Source organism: Aulonocara stuartgranti, assembly GCF_965226115.1.
Source record: "Aulonocara stuartgranti genome assembly, chromosome: 3".
Lineage (NCBI taxonomy): Eukaryota > Metazoa > Chordata > Actinopteri > Cichliformes > Cichlidae > Aulonocara > Aulonocara stuartgranti.
The window spans coordinates 70,857,905-70,880,638 of NC_138941.1; the positions used below are offsets into that span (position 1 = coordinate 70,857,905).

Genomic DNA, 22,734 nt, shown 5'->3' on the forward strand with positions numbered 1-22,734 from the left:
TCAAATCACAGCATCTAAAACCAAAATTGTGCCAAAGATGCCTCATTTCTGTTTAATAGGATAAAACAATGCTAGCTATGTTATAGACACAGTAACCCAAGGAAAGCAGTAAGTACACTGACTGACATTGTTACTATGACAACAACAAGCTGACATTTGGACAAAAAAAACCTTGGAGTAATTATTGAGAAAAACATTAAATTTAAATAAAGTTTTAAAAAACACATGACCAAAAATGTAACTAAAACACATCCTCTGGATGTTTCCAGAATATTTTAAATAAATAAATAATTTAAGGAACAACAACAAAAGAAGATCTATAATCAGCATTTATCTCTTCTGTTTTATTTGATGGTGGGGAAATCATAATTCTAGTGTGGTTCCCCAGCTGCACCAAGGCCGATCAGCAAGCACTCCAGCGGGTGGTGAAAGAAGCTGGCAGAATTATTGGAACAAGTCTGCCAGAGATCAGTAATATCTTCCCCACTCGCTGTCTGAGGAGGGTGCACAGTATCCTGCGGGACCAACATCACCCTGCGCGCCACCTTTTCCATCTGCTGCCCTCAGGGAGAAGGTACAGGTCTATACAGGCCAGAACATCCAGACTGGCCAACAGCCTGTATCCACAGGCTGTGAGGCTCCTGAACTCTCTGCCCCCCTCTCACGGACAATAACCATATCCAACTTCTTAATAGCAATGAACTGGTCTGCATTGGTGCATCATATCTTTATTCTCTTCCCCCTCCTGCCCCCCCCCCCCCCCCCCCCTCTTTCTTAAATAGATAACTATCATATCTGATATCATATCTCACAGTACAATAATATTGAATGGGTTGCATTGTTGTATTTTGTCATGTTTCTCAGGTCTTTGTCTGAATTTCTACGAACATTATTGCTAAGGATTGTCTTATTGCATTGGAGTCACACTGGGTTAAATATGTACACTTGGGTTTTAAGGGGTATTTATTATTTTCTTCTTTTTTTGGGGTTGTATGGAAGCCCCAAACGCAATTTCATTGTTCTTGACAATGACAATAAATAAATAAATACTAAATACTAAATACATAATCATAAAGAGGCTTCTGATTAGAATTTATTTGTTATAAATGTGATTTATATAAACTTTCATTTAGTACGGTGTGTTGATTATATGTAATATATTTTACTTATTATTTATTTACATTATTCCTGAGAATTTTGGGTTTTTTTTATAAAAACTAAAATCAGGACAGAATAATTATTTTGCTGTCTTATTTTATGAATCATTTCGATGTAAGCAGCTATCTTTTGAATATGTGGCTTTACAGCTGAAGGCCCATCCAAAGTTGTGTTTCTTAATGTTTACAGGCCTCCCAAATACTGCACAGACTTTTTTAATGACCTCAGTGAACTGCTGTCTGTGATCTGTGTTGATTTCGACTGTGTAATTATTGTTGGGGATTTTAACATCCATGTGGACAACCCTCAGGACAAAGGGACTAAAGACCTGAGTAACACTCTGGGCAACTTTGGGCTGACTCAGCATGTAACAGAGGCCACACATAATAGAGGACACACTCTTGACCTACTGATCTCCAAAGGCCTGAGCATTTCAAAGGTTACTGTGTCTGATGTGGGCCTGTCTGATCATTACTGTGTTTTCTTTGAAAGTAAAATCTCAGCCCACATAAATATATCAACAGCTGTGATCACAAAACGGTGTATAACTGAACACAGTAGTGAGATCTTTAACCAGGTCTTCCCATTAACACCTGACCTGTCCAAAGGTTCAGTCAATGAGCTCGTCAATAGCTTCAATGCTAACATGTTAAATGTAATGGACACTATTGCTCCCATTAAGGTGAAGGTTATCTCTGGAAGGAAAAAGTCTCCATGGAGAAACTCCACACTGGTGAAAAATGAAAAAAGAGAGTGTAGGAAAGCTGAGCTTGAACTTCATTCAACCATGGCCTGCAATGACTTTGCCAAATTCTTCACAGAAAAAATCCAAAAGATTAGACAAGCAGTTGGTACATCAACAGCAGATCCAGGATATGTACTGTGTCCACCGAAAAACTGTTTAAACACCATGAAACAGTTTCACCCGATTAACAGCAAAGACCTGGAGGACATCTTAGGTAAACTGAACTCCTCCTCCTGCTGTTTAGATGTACTGCCAACAAGTTTTTTCAAAAAGGTCTCAAAGACTTTGGAGTCAGACCTGTTACAGATCGTCAACTTTTCTTTAATGTCAGGTGTGTTTCCAGAATCACTAAAAACTGCTGTAATAAAACCTATACTGAAAAAGGACAATCTTGACAAGACACAAATGAAAAACTACAGGCCGATCTCAAATCTCCCATTTGTAAGTGAGATCATTGAAAAAGCAGTTTCTCAACAGCTCAATTACTTCTTAAAACAGAATAACTGCTATGATGCCTTCCAGTCAGGTTTTAGACAGAACCACAGCACTGAAACCGCTCTGACCAAAGTGTTTAATGACATATGTCTGAATACAGACAGTGGAACAATGTCAGTCTTAGTTTTACTGGATCTCAGTGCAGCATTTGATACAGTTGACCACAGCATATTACTCAAACGACTGGAGAACTGGACAGGTCTTTCAGGAACTGTACTAAACTGGTTCAAAACATACTTAGAAAACAGAAAATACTTTGTATCAATAGGTAACTTCACATCTGAGCAGACTAGTATCACATGTGGAGTTCCCCAAGGTTCCATCTTGGGACCCCTTCTGTTTAACATCTACATGCTCCCACTGGCACAGATTATAAAGAACAACAAAATAAACTATCACAGCTATGCAGATGACACACAAATATATATCACAATGTCACCAGGAGACCGAGGCCCTGTACAGGCTCTTGGTAAATGCATTGAGGAAATTAATGACTGGTTGTGCCACAATTTTCTCCAGCTAAACAAAAACAAAACTGAAGTAATAGTCTTTGGTGCCAAAGAAAAACGATTACAGCTCACCAGAGAACTTCAATCTATACACCTAAAAACCACAAACCAGGCGAGAAATTTGGGTGTAGTGATGGATGCAGACCTAAACTTAGAAAAACACATTAAGACAATAACAAAGTCAGCTTACTATCACCTCAAGAATATTTCAAGGATAAAAGATCTGATGTCTCAACAGGACCTGGAAAAACTAGTCCATGCATTCATCTTTAGTAGGCTTGATTACTGTAACAGCATCTTTACAGGTCTACCTAAAAAAATCAGTCAGACAACTACAGCTCATTCAGAACTCTGCTGCTCGAGTCCTCACTAAGACCAAAAAAGTGGACCACATCAGTCCAGCTCTGAGGTCTTTACACTGGCTGCCTGTCCGTCAGAGGATAGACTTTAAAGTTCTGATGCTGGTCTATAAAGCTCTGAATGGTTTAGGACCAAAATACATCAGTGACCTCCTGACCCAGTATGAACCTTCCAGATCCCTCAGGTCATCTGGATCCGGTCTTTTATCAGTTCCCAGAGTCAGAACCAGACACGGAGAAGCTGCATTCATCTTTTATGCTCCTTATATCTGGAACAAACTCCCAGAAAGCCTCAGATCAGCTGAAGCACTCAGTTTATTTAAATCCAGGTTGAAGACTCACCTGTTCTCAGCTGCATTTGAATAAAGCACCAAATCCACACTTTTAAGCTTAAATTTCAAAACTAACATTTTAACTACTGATTTTATCTATTGTTCTGATTTTATCTACAGTTTTTTTAAATCATGCTTTTTATTGTTTTTGTTTTTTAATGTCTCTGTAAAGCACTTTGAATCACCTTGTTGTTGAATTGTGCTATATAAATGAACTTATATAAATAAACTTGCCTCGCCGCTTTCAGCCACATTTACAAAAACGCTCCTCCTGTTCTGATTTTTCTGATAATAATCAGAAAGTGCTGAACTCCTCCTCTGAGCTGTTACAGGAACAGATGTTGGCAGATGTGTCAGTGACAGAGTTACAGTTAGAGAGGTCAGTGAGCAGGATTTCTATCAGGATTCATGTCAGATTTATTATAATGATGTCTGTTGGTTCACACTCACGGCTGCTTTGGACTGATTCCAGCTCAAAGAGCATCAACATGTTTTCATGTTTCCATCATGATGAGGAGCAGAAACTCTGAGGATTCTCCTGAACTCCTGACTACAGTAAGTCATCCACAGCTTCTGCTTTATATTCTACATATTATTCAGTAAATAATAGATACTTACTGATAATTAGACACTTTCAAAGGGAGAAAAGTAAAAAAAAAAAATCTGTAGTTAAGAAGTACAGATACTCAAGCTGTACAAATACTCTGGTAATAGCTGAAGTACTCATTAAACTTCTTTACAGAAGTAAAAGTGAAAACTACAGGCTCTGAAAAGTACTCAGGTCCTACCGTAGTACTCAGTAAAAGGTAGTCTGGGTTTAAAGTGGATGTGGCAGGTAGAGGAACTCTACGACTGAGTGCAGCAGGGATAAAGAAATAAGTCGGAATCATTTGTTTTGTGAGCTCCAGCTGTTTCCAGGCTGTGATCAGCTGATCTACAAGCAGACGTGAGCCATCAGCGCTCGTGTAACACAGTACAGTACAGAGCTGTCAGAATGAATCACCCAAGTTTAGTCTCACACTCTTTATCCAGGTTGTTGGCAGTTATTAATTTATCGCCCTTCAGTGTCACACCAACACAGTGTCACCACAGCAAAGTGAATGTGCCACACACTCCATGTGTCATCTACTCATCACCATCTGAAACTATAACCTTCATGGGACGCAGCTGTGAGGGAGAATAACAAAGAGTAAGAGAAGACAAAGACAACATGTACACACAGTATAACATGTGGGAGCACAGCTGGGCCAATCACAGAGGACGAGACAGACAAAGTAAAACTAGACACAGGAAGTAGGACTCACTGGTTCTCCATAAAGAACAGAGATTTGCTCTCTGTGGCTCCAACACAACTGACTTTTGACTTTTTATTCATTAGGACAAGTTCATTTCAATTCACTGCCAGACAGAGTGGAGCTTGTCTCTACACGTCTACCTGTTGCATTGGAAACGGGTTCATTTCCTATAACTGTGACACCTTGTTTTACCTGTTAAACAGGACAGCAAAGTGAAACAAGAGTCAGTTGGTTCAGCTGTTTGGCACAGAGGTCAGTTCAGCCACAGATTTACATTTTTAGCATTTTTTTTCTTTTTTAATCGCTCACTTTAAAAAAAAAAAAAAGCTCACCTAAAGTAGTTTCTTTTGAACCTACAGAGAAAGCAGATCGATTAAACCAGCCTCACAGTTTTTATCTTCATGTGGATTTTTTTTCCATCCTGATGATCAGAAGAGTGTTTGAGGATTTAACAGATCTGTTAAGAACAACAGTAAGTGTTTGTTGCCTTTTTCTAAAATCATTTTCAGTTCTTTAGGTAAAACGTTTCAGTTTTCTTGGTTAAAGTTTGGTTAACATCACCCCACAAAAATATTTGAACAGAAACTACAAAAACGAGTGAAACTAAATTTAAAATATAATTTCATTTTCAGTGGATGTTAACCATGAAAAGCCTGAAAGATCATTGGTAGAAAATTCAAATTATATTGGTCGAACATATCAGACTTTCAAAGCATCTTCAAAGTGTTGAGTTTAAACGAGCAGCTGAACAACAGATCAGCTCTAACCCTCAGGGACATTCAGATTTATTTAAACCTTAAATGTGATCTGATGTGTTCAGGTTTAAACTCAGGTTCAGTTATTGAGTGAAAACACCAACAGACTCAGACATTTAGAACAAACTAAGAGTGAGATCAGCAGAAACAGAGAACATGGACATGTCTGCTGTAACTGCGTCACTCTGCTCCACGCTGATGTTTGTCCTGTTCGTCTCTGCAGGTGAGATTTAACTGATAGAAACTAAACTGAGTTTATTTCTGAGATAAAGAGTCTCAGTCTGGTTTACATGCTGATTATATTTCTCTAAGAAGTAGTTTATTACTCATTCAGTGTTGCGATCGACACAAAGCTGGGTGGAGTCTGTGTGTTGGTGCAGTTTGCAGCACAGACACAAAGAAGTGTAATGTGTGTGTCAGTGTGATGTGTTGTAGTGTCAGGAGTCAGGATGCAGCTACAAAGCTTCTTGTTCAGTGTATACAAACAGCTGTAGCTCCATAAAGGCAGCATGCAGAGACTCACAGTGTCTTATAATGAGAGGCTGCTTTCTCTCACACATTATGTTCACTTATTATCAGCACATGTTGTTGTTTGTGGAACAGAGTTATTGTAGTTTTTTCTCATTAGTTTGAGTTTTTATTCCATTTGGACTTTTTGTGTTTAGTTCAGTTTAGTTTCCAGATGATTTTCTTCTTTTTCAGGTTTGATTATTTATTGCTTGAAGAGTTTTAATAGTTTTATTCTTTTTTCATTCTTACTGTTTGGAGGTTTGTGTCAGAGGCCAGATTCAGGAGCATCAGTACAGCTGTTACAATAAAAAGCAGTGACTCAGTCTGACAGACGTCCAGAGTCTCAATGAACTCGTCCATCAACAACATTTTATCAAACTAACAGATTCTAAAACCAAAGATTTGTTTTTCAGATGATGTTTTTCATCCGTCTCAGTCTTTGCTCATGAACTTTGTCTCCAAACGTCTCAGCCTGAGCTTCCCTCTGATGAACTCGTTCATAATCTCGTCCATTCTGCTCTCAATGAAAATCTGAACATGTTCAGCTCGGCCTCCTGTCTTTGTGTCAGAGTCTCCAAAGCAAACATGACAGCAGCTCACTGCCATCTTCAAACCTTCCCTTTCACTCTTGCTGCTGTCCTTCTGTCACAAATCAGCCCTGATGAAGATGCTCGGGATCAGGTGAGGAGGAGGAGAAGACTCGCTGTGGTGACGCTTGAAGGGACACAAGAAGAAACACAATCAAAGATCATCATCTAATAACAGAAGACAATCTTTTATTGTGTGTTTCTGATTGGCTGCTGTAGAAGTGAACAGTTGTACTTTGACCTTTAACCTCTCTGCTCTGTGTTGTTTCCTCTTTCAGACCAGAAAACCATCACAGCTGAGTCTGGACAGGACGTCACTCTGACATGTCGAGCTGCAAACAACAACATCATTATTTTAGAGTGGAGCAGAGCTGACCTGAGAGATGAATATGTGTTTGTGTTCCGGGACGGTCACTTTGTTCCAGCCAACCAGCATCCATCTTTTAAGAACCGGGTGGATCTGCAGGACAGACAGATGAAGGATGGAGACGTGTCTTTGATTCTGAAGGATGTGAACACTGCTGATAGTGGAACATATGAGTGTCGTGTCTTCATGGAAGAAACACGCTCATGGAAGTTCATCAGCAGCATCCACCTTCATGTTGTTCCTCCAGGTGAGTGAGTAGAGTTGAGTGTGTGTGTGATCAGAGGTGAAGCTGCTTCCTGGTTGTTGATGTTTGTTTCTAAAGATGTTGCTGATGAGACTTTGTAGAAAGCAGCTGGTCTGAGTGATGTGATCAGAGTGCAGTAGATAATGTCTGACAGCAGTTTGAAGAGGAAATGGATTCTGTTCTGTTCTTCACTCATCACCTACCTGACAGCTGACACCTCACACCTGTTTCTCACCTGCAGGTCTGACAGGAGGACAAGAGAAGGATGAAGACAAAGAGAAGGAGGATGGATCTGTTGGACTGATTGTTGGTCTGTCAGTTCCTGCTCTGCTTCTTGTTGCTGTTGTTGGTTTTTTGATCTACAGAAAACATAAACAACAGCAGAGAGTGGAAACAAACCAGCCTCCTGTTTAAGTGCAGCAGGTTTAAAATGTCTCAGAGGTTTTTCCAGCTTTGAGTCTGCTGCTGCTGTTCAGAGTTCTGGGTGTTGTCAGTGTTTAAAATCCTGCAGAAACAGATGAACTGAGCACAGACAGCAGGCCCACAGCACTGTAGGTTTATTTCAGTTTTATCTTTAATGGCTGCTTCTGTTTTTGCTGACAGCTCATCTCAGTGGACGAGTTTCATCTTTAAAAACAGTCTTTACATTTCATAGTAACTGGAACATCCAGAGGGCTGTGACTACAAATCAACTTCAACACAGTCAGGCTTTCTTTGTGTTAGCTGGCTCAACTAAACCTGAAACTGCAGTCAGAGACAGCAGGTATCACCGTGGTGATTATCACCTTTCTCTGCTTCAGGCTCTGAGCACGCTCAGATGAAAAGGAGCGTTTCATGTACCATGTGACTTTTCTTCTACACAAAATGGTCCCTGTGAGCGCCACCCAGTCCAATCAGAGACGTTACTCACTGATAACTTCACTAATGTCTCCACTACATGAATACAGGTACATTGTAACAGTGTGATGTGCAGTTTAGCTTCACTCAGTGGCTTCAGCAAGTTACAGTTTAACAAGCTGCACATATGAAACATTTCCTCCAGCAGAGAATCGACATCACAGTGAAAACGTGGCTCTAACAGCTGATTTAAAAACAAAACTCTGAACATGAAATGCTCCTGACCAGGTGATCTTTCACCATCAGTTACCATGGTGATTTAGCCTCTTTCTGACACAGAAAGCTCTGACTTTGAGTGTGACACAGCTCACTGAGACATTTTGTTGTGCACGCCTACTTTTAACTCTTCAAACAAATGAAATCAACACTTGAACATTTTTCACTTTGATGGTTTTGTTTCCACTGACTGTAGTTACATCATTTTGAGCTCAGATTACATATTTATGAAGTTTTTCACACCTGAATGTTTCAATCATCAAGATCTGGTTTCAGTTTTCTCTTTATCTTTGTGAGCTGTGTGTGTTGTTTACCCTCAGTATCCATGAACAGTGTTACAGACCTGGGATCAGTGTTTTTGTTTATAAGATCAAATATGACCTCATTATGTGAGTGTGAGCTGTGGACCACAAAACCTCAACAACACTAATCCTCGATCAGCTGTTTCACTAAAATTACATCCAAGTATGAACTCATCCCATCGTTCATGCATCAATTTGTAGCTGACAGATGGTTATGCACATCCCTGGTTGCCTAGGTAACCCTCTAACCTTAGATAACGCTATTGTTGTCACTCAGCAGTATGATTTAATGTAGTTGTTTCAATAGATCTCAAAGATAAGAAAAGTTCACCTCGGTACTCGCTGACTTCACATAAGTGATCAGTTATTGCGTTTAAAAAGTGTAGCTACTCGTCTTTGACCTTGTATGTATGTGTGTTTATGCTCTGATTGTATTTTCCTGCTGCTCACACAGCATTAGAAAAGCCTGAAAACTCAGTGTTCACAGAGTCTGTAAGCCCCAAATGTTTGTATGAAGGACAGAGAACAAACAACAAAGGTCAGTGTGAGAGTGTCTCTGTATTTGAACAATAAACTCTTACTTTGGTTTAAATTATTTATTCTTTCATTTGTGTTGTTGGCAGAGAAGCTACATCATGTGAACTTCATCATATTATCACATGTCATCACAGATTCAAAAGATGTAATATTTGTGTGTTTGTTATTAACAATCGTGCCCCCAGACGCCAAAACAGTGCCAGCAAACTGAAACTGAAAAAAAAAACTGTAAGCAAAAAAGAAAAAAAAAGATGTAAGTGTGAAAACTTTTTTCTTGTCTTAATGTCAATATTTATTTTTCAGTTTCATTTTAAGGTGGCATCGTTTTAACCCCAACAAAACAAAACAAAAATGACAGAAAGTCCATTGAAATCTGAAAAATATTCATTTTCTGTGCATGAACAAAAACTTTACTTTTTACAAGACAGGAAAACTAACAGTAGCTTTAAATTTTTTATAGTGTATCCTCATCCTCAGTATTGGAAACACGTCAAACTGCATTTCCTATAAAATCAAATCAAATCATAATGATCGTGGAAATTTCTTGATCTAAATTCTCTTCTAGATTGAGTGGCAAAAACAAGAAGAGCTGCTGTTTGTGTTTGTGCAAGTGCAAGAAATACATATAGCACGCTCTCCATCCTTCTGCTAATGTTTAATGTACTGAAATTAATTCTAATTAATGAAATTAATGTCTAATTAAATTCAAAGAACTGAAGATAAACAGGCCACAGAAAGCACTTTGTCACCTCTGCTGTGATGTTAACTGTCGTGGTCCCTCAGACCTCGTCGTGTGATCTGACATTTACTGATTGATTTTGTCTGTTTTCAGGCTCTAACTTTACAGGAAGAAACTGTAAAATAATCAAATTATTCATCATTGTGAAAACTTCATCATGAAGCATTTGTGATGAGCTACATTCCTCTGAACCTTCAGTTTGGTTATTTATTTATTTATTTTCCATCCTTGTTCTTAATGCTTTCACCATCACAGCACTATGAACTGTGGGTAATCCCTTCAGGTCCACAGAGATGAGGACTCGTGAAAATGTGCATAAGGACTCAAAGTGTCTGCAGAGAGCCGTCATGCACTTGATAACATGAAATCAGGACGGCCCTGAGCCCTCAGAGGACGACACAAAGCTGAGTGTTTATCTGCACGTCTCAAACACGCCTCCATTTGTCTGCAGGCTGAGTGATCTGACTGAGCTCAGCCTCCATTTTCTACAGGGAGACGCTCAGACAGGCTTTCAGTTTCATTTCACAGGAACAGCTTTGCTTCTGTTTTACATGCAGGTGCTGCACAGAACACACCCTGTTCAACCCGTTTGTGTGACTGACTGCAGCTCAGACTAAAGGCTGGATCAGCCTGTTCAACAGCTCAGCAGTTTGTAGTTTGTTTTCATTTTGCCCCGCCTCTGTCAGTGCGCCCCAGGGCCGCTGTGGTTACAATGTATGTACAGTGGGGCAAAAAAGTATTTAGTCAGCCACCGATTGTGCAAGTTCCCCCACCTAAAATGATGACAGAGGTCAGTAATTTGCACCAGAGGTACACTTCAACTGTGAGAGACAGAATGTGAAAGAAAAATCCATGAATTCACATGGTAGGATTTGTAAAGAATTTATTCGTAAATCAGGGTGGAAAATAAGTATTTGGTCAATAACAAAAATACAACTCAATACTTTGTAACATAACCTTTGTTGGCAATAACAGAGGTCAAACGTTTACTATAGGTCTTTACCAGGTTTGCACACACAGTAGCTGGTATTTTGGCCCATTCCTCCATGCAGATCTTCTCGAGAGCAGTGATGTTTTGGGGCTGTCGCCGAGCAACACGGACTTTCAACTCCCGCCACAGATTTTCTATGGGGTTGAGGTCTGGAGACTGGCTAGGCCACTCCAGGACTTTCAAATGCTTCTTACGGAGCCACTCCTTTGTTGCCCGGGCGGTGTGTTTTGGATCATTGTCATGTTGGAAGACCCAGCCTCGTTTCATCTTCAAAGTTCTCACTGATGGAAGGAGGTTTTGGCTCAAAATCTCACGATACATGGCCCCATTCATTCTGTCCTTAACACGGATCAGTCGTCCTGTCCCCTTGGCAGAAAAACAGCCCCATAGCATGATGTTTCCACCCCCATGCTTCACAGTAGGTATGGTGTTCTTGGGATGCAACTCAGTATTCTTCTTCCTCCAAACGCGACGAGTTGAGTTTATACCAAAAAGTTCTACTTTGGTTTCATCTGACCACATGACATTCTCCCAATCCTCTGCTGTATCATCCATGTGCTCTCTGGCAAACTTCAGACGGGCCTGGACATGCACTGGCTTCAGCAGCGGAACACGTCTGGCACTGCGGGATTTGATTCCCTGCCGTTGTAGTGTGTTACTGATGGTGACCTTTGTTACTTTGGTCCCAGCTCTCTGCAGGTCATTCACCAGGTCCCCCCGTGTGGTTCTGGGATCTTTGCTCACCGTTCTCATGATCATTTTGACCCCACGGGATGAGATCTTGCGTGGAGCCCCAGATCGAGGGAGATTATCAGTGGTCTTGTATGTCTTCCATTTTCTGATGATTGCTCCCACAGTTGATTTTTTTCACACCAAGCTGCTTGCCTATTGTAGATTCACTCTTCCCAGTCTGGTGCAGGTCTACAATACTTTTCCTGGTGTCCTTCGAAAGCTCTTTGGTCTTGGCCATGGCGGAGTTTGGAGTCTGACTGTTTGAGGCTGTGGACAGGTGTCTTTTATACAGATGATGAGTTCAAACAGGTGCCATTCATACAGGTAACGAGTGGGGGACAGAAAAGCTTCTTACAGAAGACGTTACAGGTCTGTGAGAGCAGAGATTTTCCTTGTTTGAGGTGACCAAATACTTATTTTCCACCCTGATTTACGAATAAATTCTTTACAAATCCTACCATGTGAATTCATGGATTTTTTTTTCACATTCTGTCTCTCACAGTTGAAGTGTATCTCTGGTGCAAATTACTGACCTCTGTCATCATTTTAAGTGGGGGAACTTGCACAATCGGTGGCTGACTAAATACTTTTTTGCCCCACTGTATAACATGCTGTGCTTCTGTCGGTGCTGTGCTATTGGACAGAAGTCCCTAATGTAAAGGTCTCCGAGGTCACTGCAGACTGTGCATCATCCAATGCTGAGGGCTAAAAGAGGAGACAGAGCTTTTGAAGCTTGAGATCTATGAATTTGGTGATTTGTTTTAAAAGCAGCTAAAAATATAATCTTTTTAAGCTTGCTTTTGGGTAACTTTTTGTTCTAACATTTAACCATTTTTGTTATGATGTTTGTCCTCAAAGGTGCTACATTAAAAATGCTTTTCACTTACTTTACTATAATGCCATGATTTTCACCAGCATCTTAAATGTACAGCAGACATCAGTCTTACTGATAAAAGTCAGACCAGCAGGGGAACTAAATAACGCCTGATTTTCTTTTCCGGACACAATTTGTAGCTGCACCAGAATCCGCCGGAAACGCACCCTGCGCTGTAGTGTGTCTTCATCAAAACACAGCTGAGAAAACAAACAAACATGTTTTACTGGATGAAGAGCGGCAGCAGCGGCGGCCCCGAGCCGGTCGACAGCGTCGGTAACATGTCTAAGAGCGACATACTGAGAGGAATCGTCACCGAGAAAATGAGCACAGCCGCCCGCGAGATCTTAGCGGTGGTGGAGAGGACTGTAGCCGACTACGAGGAGGAGGCTGCGGGCTTCAGGCGAGAGATCGGCCGTCAGAGGAGACTGCTGGAGCTTCTGCAGCCTAACGTCTCTCTGGAGAAAAGAGGTGAGTGGACAAATAAAGCTGCTCGCAGCCACAAAAAGCTGATTTGTAAATTTAGAATTTGCCGAACTTCGTTTAAAAATCGCTGATTTTACGTTTACAAGCTGTTAAACATACAGATGTGTAATTACAATAAAATGTGAATGCAGGGAAAATAATATTAGCGTTATTTGCAATTCGGCATAAATCTCTCTCAGTTTAAATGTAGAGAAGAGCTGATGATTCATTTTTTTTGTTTTTGTTTTTTTTCCCTGAACTAGACCTTGAGGTGTATGAAGCCTCTACTTGAGGTAGAACCTTCAGCCTGGAGTGGTTATTCCATACATTTTTTAGTGCCATGACCTCAGACTTTGAGGGACTAATTAGAATTTCTGCTGCTTCAGGCTGTTCCAGTGAGATGGAGGTCGCCAACAGAAAACATCTGAGACCACCCAACTAAACTCTTCTTGAGCGTGCAATCTGATTTACTGCTTTTTATTATCCACGCTCTCATGGCTGTTGTACAGACTCTTAAAAGCATGTAGCAACAGGCCATATAACCCGTAACCACGCCCTTCTTCTCACAAGATATGCCACTGGGCGTAATGTAGTTATCCTTGAGAGCATAAGAATCTGGTCTAATTCTTATCCCAGATTGTCATTCTTTGTTTTGTTTTGTCTTTTTGGAATCTAGAGTTAATGTTTTCTTATTGGTTTACATAATAAAAACAATGATCAACAGGAAGGAGGGTCTTCGGAGCTGCAGTCAAACACCACAGTCACACAAAGCTGATATATTGATCAAATGTTCTTTTTGACCAAAAAACACAAAGTCCTACAGCCTGATGTGGAGAGGCATGAGGTGGAAGTCGTGCCTGAGGACAGAGAGGAGCAACAGCCCAAGCAACAGACAGGTACGTCTGAACAGTCTTACCATTAATTGTTTTTCTTTTTTTTGGGGGGGGGGTAGTTCAAGGCTTTTATAAAGAATATTGCAAAATGACACAGGCACCCCATAACATGGGTAACCCCATATATAGGTATATATCCAGAATACAACCAGTTGGCAACCAGATGAGTTCCGCTTATTGGCACAGACTGATTAAGATTAATTGCAACATGTTGGCAGTCTGTCCATGTTTGTAAATTGGCCTCGAGTTATTTGCAAACATCACCAATTTGTCACCAGCAGTTGGTCAAAAGTCAGCCTGACTGTTTAGAAACAATTTGCCTCCTACTGTGTGTTAATAAGGAGGTTCAAAGTTTTTATTTTTTATCACCATGGCCTCATCTGGTCAGAATGCAAAGAAAACTGCTATCAATTAGTTGCCGTATATGTCGGTTTACTTTAGTGTAATCAGTAGTAACTTAAAGGAAGACACGCATGGACTGCTAAACTCTGAAAGAAAAAACAAGTCATTTAAGTTAATGACTTTAAGTCATTAACTTAAATAAAGATTTAAACTGAGAACTACAAATCAAACTCACCTAAGCTGCCGCTTGTGTGGGAGTGAAAAGAGGGCATGAAAGTGAGTGCAGTGCTTATATACTGTGCGCCAGGCGAGTTCAATTAATCAAATTATTACTAAAGCAAACTGACTAAACCACATGTATTGTGTCTTTGTCGTTCATATGATTCAAATTAAAAACCATAACAAAAAGTGAATTCTGATGTATCCAGGTGTGAAGGACACTGAGAGCCTGGCCCTGCTTTGGTACGACGACATTGATGACGATGAAGAGGAGCAGGAGTTGGTGCAACCAACAAGTTCCCGACAAAAACGAGAAGATCTAAAGGACCCAGATTATAAAATGCCGTCAAGGTTAGAAAAAACACCACTTTAAGGAACAACAAACTGTAGAGGTTTGTGATATGGCCAACAATATGTGGATGGTCCCCAAGTTTATTTGCATTTGCTTTATAGTCTTTTATGACACTGACTTAGTTCCTGCATTTTCGCCAGAGTTCCGACTATCAGGAAGAAGCCCGGCAGACCTCGCATCAGTGACATAAAGAACCATATAGATCTCAGAGTCCGCATCCTGGAGGACTCTCACACCAATGTGCTCTCTAAGACGGGTATGAAATGAAATGTTAGTCATTAAGGTTTTGTATTTGTCTGTTATGTGGTACAGTGTTAGCCGTGCTATTAATACCATTTTTTCTTTGTTCCTAATTCAAAGCATTTTCCAGTGCTTACAAAAATATTTAATTACATTATTTATCATCAGAAATAGTCAAAGACTGGCCAACTAATCACTTGAACTAATGAATACTAGGGCAAGGTTTGGTTTTACTGACTGCCTAAGGACTATTGATCTTAAGATGAATTTCTTCTGTTCCAGTATTCAAGAAGTTCCCAGCACACGACCTGAAGTGCCCTCTTGGTCTACAGGAAGCTGACTTCCTGGACCTGTTGAAGTCCACCTTTCCTCAGCTGGCAGATGATGAACCTTTTGACTTGTTCACAACTGACAGAAGCCGGAGGCTCCAGCCCCTGAAAGTGAAGATTGTGACTCCAGAGGAGATCCACATGTTTACTGGAAACTCTGCCCTCTACATCCGCCTGAAGGTAGACGCTGTACCTGTTTGTGCTGCTTTTGCCTCTGACATTGGTAGGATTTTGATAATTTTGCTTCTTTATACCACAATAACAGATTTAAAATGTAACAATCATGATGTGATTTAAATGTACACTTTAAGATTTTACAAAAATGTTAAAGAAATTTTAGCTATTTTACTCTCAGTTAACATAAGTGCTGATAATAATTTGGAAATGAACTCTTACAGACTAGTGAGGAGGGGGAGAAAGAGTTTCCCGCTTCACCAACAAACGATGACTGTCCATCCAGCGATGCTGACATAACAAAAAACAATGAAGCTGAACTCCAGTCAAGGTAAAAATAAAAACGGGTATAAGGATTTGTGTGCTCTTGATTGACCAACGATGTCAAAAACAAGACTCTAGAATGTTGATGTAAATCTAGACGCTGGATTGTGATAATTCAATGAAAAACATGAAATTTAAAAAATTACTGAGGGAACAAATTCTGATCTAACGAATACCAAACCCAAAATTCTGTGGTTCAAGTTCTCTAATGGATAAGTTTGTTGTTTTTAGTTATTGCAAGTAGACGAAACCTATGGCTTTTATTTACAGACGCTCAGTACTTAAAAACTTAACTTTAACCGTTTTGTTCCACAGCAGCTCTGATCAGCATACAGACAGTCCCAGTGTGGACATGCTGGCCAGCAGCACAACATCACAAAAGCAAGACCTGCCAACAGATGAAGAGGCCTGTGAGAGGGAAGTGGACAGCAAAGATGAACACAAAGCCTTGGCTGTAGACAAATGCTTTAAACCTGTTTCTGAGCTCCAGGTGACAAAAAAGATGAAGAAACAAGTGCGCAAAAGTGACATGAAGGAGATAGAGAAGAGTAAAATAGCCTGTAAAGTGTGTGGAGTGTGGTACTTGAACCTGGGCAGCTTGATCAAACACACCTGGAGTCACCTGGAGGAGCCACAGGGTGGTTGTGGAGTTTGTGGAGAGCAGTTTGAATCTGTGGATGAGTTAAAGAGACATATCAGAATTCACCAGAAAACTCACGACTGCTCATATTGTGGGAAATCTTTCTTCTCCATCGTTGGTCTTAACAGCCACATTTCTCTGCACACAGGAGACAGGCCATTCAAATGTAAGATTTGCAGCAAAACCTTTGCTTACATGTCTGGTCTGAATGTTCACCATTGGGTCCATGTGGAAGAGAAACCACACAAATGTGACATTTGCCCAAAATCCTTTGGTTTGAAGGCGCAGCTCCAAGCTCACAGCAAGACACACACCAGCAAAGACAGATACGTCTGCAATATCTGTGGAAAGTCTGTCTGTGACCTTCGATCTTTGACCCGCCACAAGTTCACTCACTCTGGAGAGCGGCCGTATGGCTGCCAAATCTGCGGGAAGCGTTTCAAACTTTCCAGCATCCTGAAGTCCCACGAGAAGATCCACATGGCCAGGGAGCGACCTTTTCTCTGCCATGTCTGCTGCAAATCCTTCCTGTCAAACTGCAGCCTGATGACTCACATGAAGACGCACAGCAGCGAGAGGCCGCACGTCTGCGGCGTGTGCAGCAAAGGCTTCGTGTCCAACGGCGAACTCAAGGGTCACATGCGAGTGCACACTGGTGAGGCACCGTACGGCTGTTCTGAGTGCGGCCGTTTCTTCAAACGCAAGACTTACCTGACCAACCACATCAGGAGCCACTTGGGCATCAAACGGTTTGTGTGCGCGATCTGTGGGAAGGCGTGCTCTCGCCAGGAACACCTGAGGGTCCACATGAGGACCCACAACGGAGAGAGACCGTACCAGTGCACCATCTGCGAAAAAGCCTTCACCCAGAGCCACTGTCTGAAAACGCACATGAAGAGCCACCAGGTGGAGGAAAACTCTGTCCCCAGTCCATCCACAACCTAAACGACACTGAAAACAACAACTTTTTTTTTTTTATCATAATATACTTACAGATACAGTTTGTTTTTTTGTTTTTTAATCTGTGAACTTTATATTTCATTTTTTTAAACTGGAAAAAGTGTTGTGGATTTTTTTTTTCTTCTTTTTATAACTTTTTGTGCTAAAACATGTGGTTCTTAGATCATCATGTCACTTACAGCAAACATGTAGTCTGGTGATCAACAGTTCTACTAAATCGTTATTTGTTTGGGCATCAAGACCTAAGTTACTGAAGGACTCCGCAGTTGTTTTAAAGGAAAACGCACCTTTGAGTGTTGAAATGCCAGTGTACTCAGAGGCGGGGTTTTGAAAGTAGCCAATCCGAGAGCGTTGTTCATCTCTCTTAATTGCATCTCCAGCAGATGCAGTCCAGCGTTCCCACATCATACATGTAGCTATCTCGAGTGTTTTTCATTTTGTTCTTAAAGTCCTGCATCCCCAGATTTATATATTCAGGGTTTAAACTATAAAATCATTTTGTTTTACCACATCCAAAATTCAAGGTTTTTCAAAATTCACGGGTGCTCTTGGACCATAACCCCCCATCAATTTCAGGGCTCAAATGTACACTTTAGATCAGCATATAATTGTAAAAGTGGGCAGTCAGAATAACAAAAACCAGTAAAAAGCTTTAAAAAAAGCCAAACATCTGCTGCCACCCAGAACTCCTCTGTATTCATACAGCGTCTTTCATCACAGCAGCCCTAACAGCATTACCTGCTGCGGTGCTTGTATCTACTAGGGCAGGAAGTGGTCGCTTCTTGCGACCCAGTTGACTATTTTGAATGAAACGCTTGATTGTTCGATGATCACGCTTCAGAAGCTTTGCAATTTTGAGACTGCTGCATCCCTCTGCAAGATATCTCACTATTTTTGACTTTTCTGAGCCTGTCAAGTCCTTCTTTTGACCCATTTTGCCAAAGGAAAGGACGTTGCCTAATAATTATGCACACCTGATATAGGGTGTTGATGTCATTAGACCACACCCCTTCTCATTACAGAGATGCACATCACCTAATATGCTTAATTGGTAGTAGGCTTTGGAGCCTATACAGCTTGGAGTAAGACAACATGCATGAAGAGGATGATGTGGACAAAATACTCATTTGCCTAATACACTCAACAAAAATATAAACGCAACACTTTTGTTTTTGCTCCCATTCCCCATGGGATGGACGTAGAGACCTAAAATTCATCCCAGATACACAATATAACCATCCCTCCCAAACAGTGGTCACAAATCAGTCCAAATGTGTGGTAGTGGGCACATCTGCCATATTGAGATAATCCATCCCACCTCACAGGTGTGCCACATCAGGATACTGATCTGACATCATGAGTAGTGCACAGGTGTACCTCAGACTGCCCACAACAAAAGGCCACCCTGGAATGTGCAGTTTTGTCTCACAGCAAAATGCCACAGATGCCACAAGCAATGAGGGAGCGTGCAATTGGCATGCTGACAGCAGGAATGTCAACCAGATCTGTCGCCCGTGCATTGAATGTTCATTTCTCAACCATAAGCCGTCTCCACAGGCGTTTCAGAGAATATGGCAGCACATCCAACCGGCCTCACAACCGCAGACCTCGTGTAACCACACCAGCCCAGGACCTCCACATCCAGCAGGTTCACCTCCAAGATCGTCTGAGACCAGCCACCCAGACAGCTGCTGGAACAATTGGTTTACACAACCAAACAATTTCTGCACAAACTGTCAGAAACCGTCTCAGGGACGCTCAACTGCATGCCCGTCGTCCTCATCGGGGTCTTGACCTGACTCCAGCTCGTCGCCGTAACAGACTTGTGTGGGCAAATGCTCACATTCGATGGCGTCTGGCACGTTGGAGAGGTGTGCGCTTCACGGATGAATCATGGTTCACATTGTTCAGGGCAGATGGCAGCCGAGAATGTCCCAGTTCTTGCATGGCCAGCATACTCACCGGACATGTCACCCATTGAGCATGTTCGGGATGTGCTTGACCGGCGTATACGACAGCGTGTACCAGTTCCCACGAATATCCAACAACCTCGCACAGCTATTGAAGTGGAGTGGACCAACATTCCACAGGCCACAATTGACAATCTGATAGACTCTGATAGATAGAGTGGGCACCAGGCAGGGATGCCCACTCTCCCCTTCACTTTTTGCAATTTTTATCGAACCTCTAGCAGCAGCATTTAGACAGGCTACAACAATTAAGGGCATAAAATGTAAGAACATAGAACATAAAATCAGTTTCTATGCGGATGATGTGTTGCTTTTTCTGCAAAACACACAAACCAACCTCTCTGAGGTAATTACTCTAATAAACTGGTTTTCAAGAGTTTCAGATTATTCAATTAACTGGCCAAAATCTACAGTTCTCCCCATTAACTGCTTCTTCCATAATTCTTCCTCTGCCCCACAGCAATCAGGAAATATTAAATATTTAGGTATTAATGTTTCTCCTAAGCTTTCAGACTTAACTAAATTAAATCACATCCCACTTCTAAAGAAAGTAGAAGGCGATCTGACTAGATGGAAATCTTTACCCATATCACTCATGGGAAGGGTCGCCACTATAAAAATGATGATCTTGCCAAAAATAAATTACTTATTTTTGATGATCCCTAACAAACCATCACAAGATTGGTTCAGATCTCTAGATTCATATATTTCCAAATTCCTTTGGAAAGATAAACCCCCGCGTATCAGCTTAAAAACGCTACAAAGAACCAAGGATAGAGGAGGATTAGATCTGCCTAATTTTCACCAATACTTCTTAGCCAACAGGCTTCAGTTCATCTCAGAATGGTCAAAACATACCTTCCTAGATGAGCCCTGGCTAGATGTTGAACAGGCACTATGCAAGGATCTAGAGATTTCAGACCTACCATTTATTAGCTCAAACATCAAAAGACATGAATGTTTTAAAAGTATCAACATCAGCTCCTCTCTGACAGCATGGTGGGAGTTTCTAAAAATAACGGAGTCTTCACTAATCCCATGCAAACGTACTCCTATCTGGAATAACCCTGACATATTACAAAACAATAATATGATTAACTTCCCAGAATGGAGTTGTAAAGGAATTAAATACTTAGAACATATATTGGAGGGAACAGAATTGATCCCATTTGACAGACTAGTTGCACAATATGGGATCAACAAGAAAAATTTTTTAGAATATCAACAAATTAAATCCATTATAAAAAAGAAATTTAACCTCAGTCAAGTTGAATTACAAACACCACCAAGTGCGGCACAATTCACTGATTGTCATTGTCTTTAAAAAACAAACTCTTATAAGGCACACATGAACTGAGAAAAACCCCACAAACACCAAGAGGACGTTTCAAGAAGGCCACAGAGAGAAGAGTACAGAAGTGGAGCAGTTCAGTGATGTAGGTGGAGGCGTCACACCATCAGGCCATGAAAGTATGAACCATGATTTGAACCTGAAACAGTGCAGAAGCTCTAACAGTGGAGAGATGTTTGGAGTTAAAGCTTTGGTCAGACCAGAGATCAGAGCATCAGTTCATCACACTGTCCTCACTGCTGTAATATTAATGCCACACTGTTGTTCTTTCATGCGCTGATGTGATGTACTCATGTTTACATGTTAGTGTTACTGACCATTAAGTTCTGTAGGAACCACACATTCACACACAGCATACACGGATAAATAAAAAACACCCGTTGATGTCTTTGGACTGTGGGAGGAAGTCAGAGACCCAGAATCCACTTCAGGAGATACATGTATGACCTTTGTTCCTCATGCGCTCCATGTGTTACTTTACTAATTCACAGTCTGTTTCTGTGGGCAACAGGATGACTTCACTGCTTCACTGCTGTCTCATTACAAATCCACACAAACATGATGTGTATATTTATACATTATGAGTGGCAATTTTCCCTAAAGTCACAATGTTTCTAACTTGAGCCAAACTGGTGGATCTGAAAATCCATCTAAACAAATGAGTCAAACTTCACCCAAAAGAGCATCAGTGTACAAAAGTTTGCATCATCTATACAACAGTATAAATGTGAAAATATGTTTCATATTTTTGAGTCTTATGGGTCTGTTTATGAAAAGTAATCAGGTCTCAACCCAGCAAAGTTGTTCAGGATGTTTTGCTGGTGTCAAAGGTCAAAGCAGTTTAAATCTGACCTGAACAGTGTGTCATGTTAAAGAAAAGTTGAAGAGGTTGTCAAACTTCTCAGTGCAGGATCAGAGAGAGACGTTAACAGTTTGTACAATCTGTTAAACTGGGTAAGATTGGTTTACAAACTAAAAACAATGTCAGCCAAAGAGATGATTTTTATACAAAGTGTTTTCCAGTGGACTGTACTTAAGGAAGAAAAAGTCACATGAAGCTAATAAACAATCACACCAACATAAAATAGTTAATTTGTCTAACCTGAAGCTCCAACACTCACTGACTCTGAGATCAGAAATTCATGTGTGTTTGTAACACAGTTTGACTTTGTGTCAGTAAATCTCATGAACAAGATGAATAAACTGTAGTTCAGAGTCACTGACAGCACAGACACACACTGTTGGTCCGAGTCTGAACATGATGATCATCAGAGTCGACTGCTGGATGTTCAGGAGAGTTTCTGTCTGTCCTCAGATCGTCCGACTCACAGTTCATCTCTGTGTCCTCCTGGCTGACCTGCAGGTGAGAAACAGCTGTGAGGTGTCCTCTTCTAGTTCAGGAGATTAGATGAAAAAATCATTCATAACATTTATAAAGTGAGAAAATGTTAATGTTGATTTTTCTGCTTTTTATTTAAAAACATGATCTGACCAAAACTGCAGTCTGGAATCTTGCTTTCACCATAAAAAAATCATATTTTTTTTCAAATACACAGGTCTAACAGCTGCTTCGGGGTCAGAGGTCATGTTGGGTTGATCCAGCTGTTCTTTATAATTTGACCTGTTTGGCTGCAGACTGTGAGAGCTCATTAAAACATGTCTGAGACTTTTGGAAGGTCAAATCCTCGAGTCTCTGAAAACGTGTTTGTTTATTATGAGGCTGAAACATCTGAACCTGTGATTCAGTGACAACAGCTCTGTCACACCAAACACTGTGTACACAGTTTACTACTTTTATATACGAAGCACTTCAAACAGTGCAATATATCAA

At 40.8% G+C, this 22,734-nt stretch overlaps 3 protein-coding genes across 5 annotated transcripts in view; 2 read left to right on the forward strand and 1 right to left on the reverse strand.

The window, feature by feature from the left end:
• LOC309693309 (hemicentin-2-like) overlaps positions 1-22,734 on the forward strand; it is a 1,543,010-nt gene that overhangs the window by 1,463,426 nt on the left and 56,850 nt on the right.
• Positions 1-22,734, reverse strand: part of LOC309693926 (nuclear factor 7, ovary-like) — a 318,283-nt gene that overhangs the window by 210,149 nt on the left and 85,400 nt on the right. The window lies entirely within an intron of this gene.
• LOC309693490 (uncharacterized protein) lies at positions 12,806-21,328 on the forward strand. Of its 4 annotated transcripts, none has more exons than XM_082512747.1 (7): positions 12,806-13,115; positions 13,925-14,005; positions 14,773-14,914; positions 15,056-15,171; positions 15,438-15,673; positions 15,892-15,989; positions 16,298-21,328. In XM_082512747.1, the coding sequence occupies exons 1-7, from the start codon at positions 12,863-12,865 to the stop codon at positions 17,565-17,567; spliced, it is 2,196 nt and encodes a 731-aa protein (XP_082368873.1). In that variant the 5' UTR covers positions 12,806-12,862; the 3' UTR covers positions 17,568-21,328. The 4 variants fall into 4 exon arrangements, with proteins under 4 accessions (XP_082368873.1, XP_082368872.1, XP_082368874.1 ...); XM_082512746.1 differs by having other exon boundaries at positions 15,438-15,664; positions 15,883-15,989; XM_082512748.1 differs by having other exon boundaries at positions 15,438-15,664; positions 15,883-15,989; positions 16,301-21,328.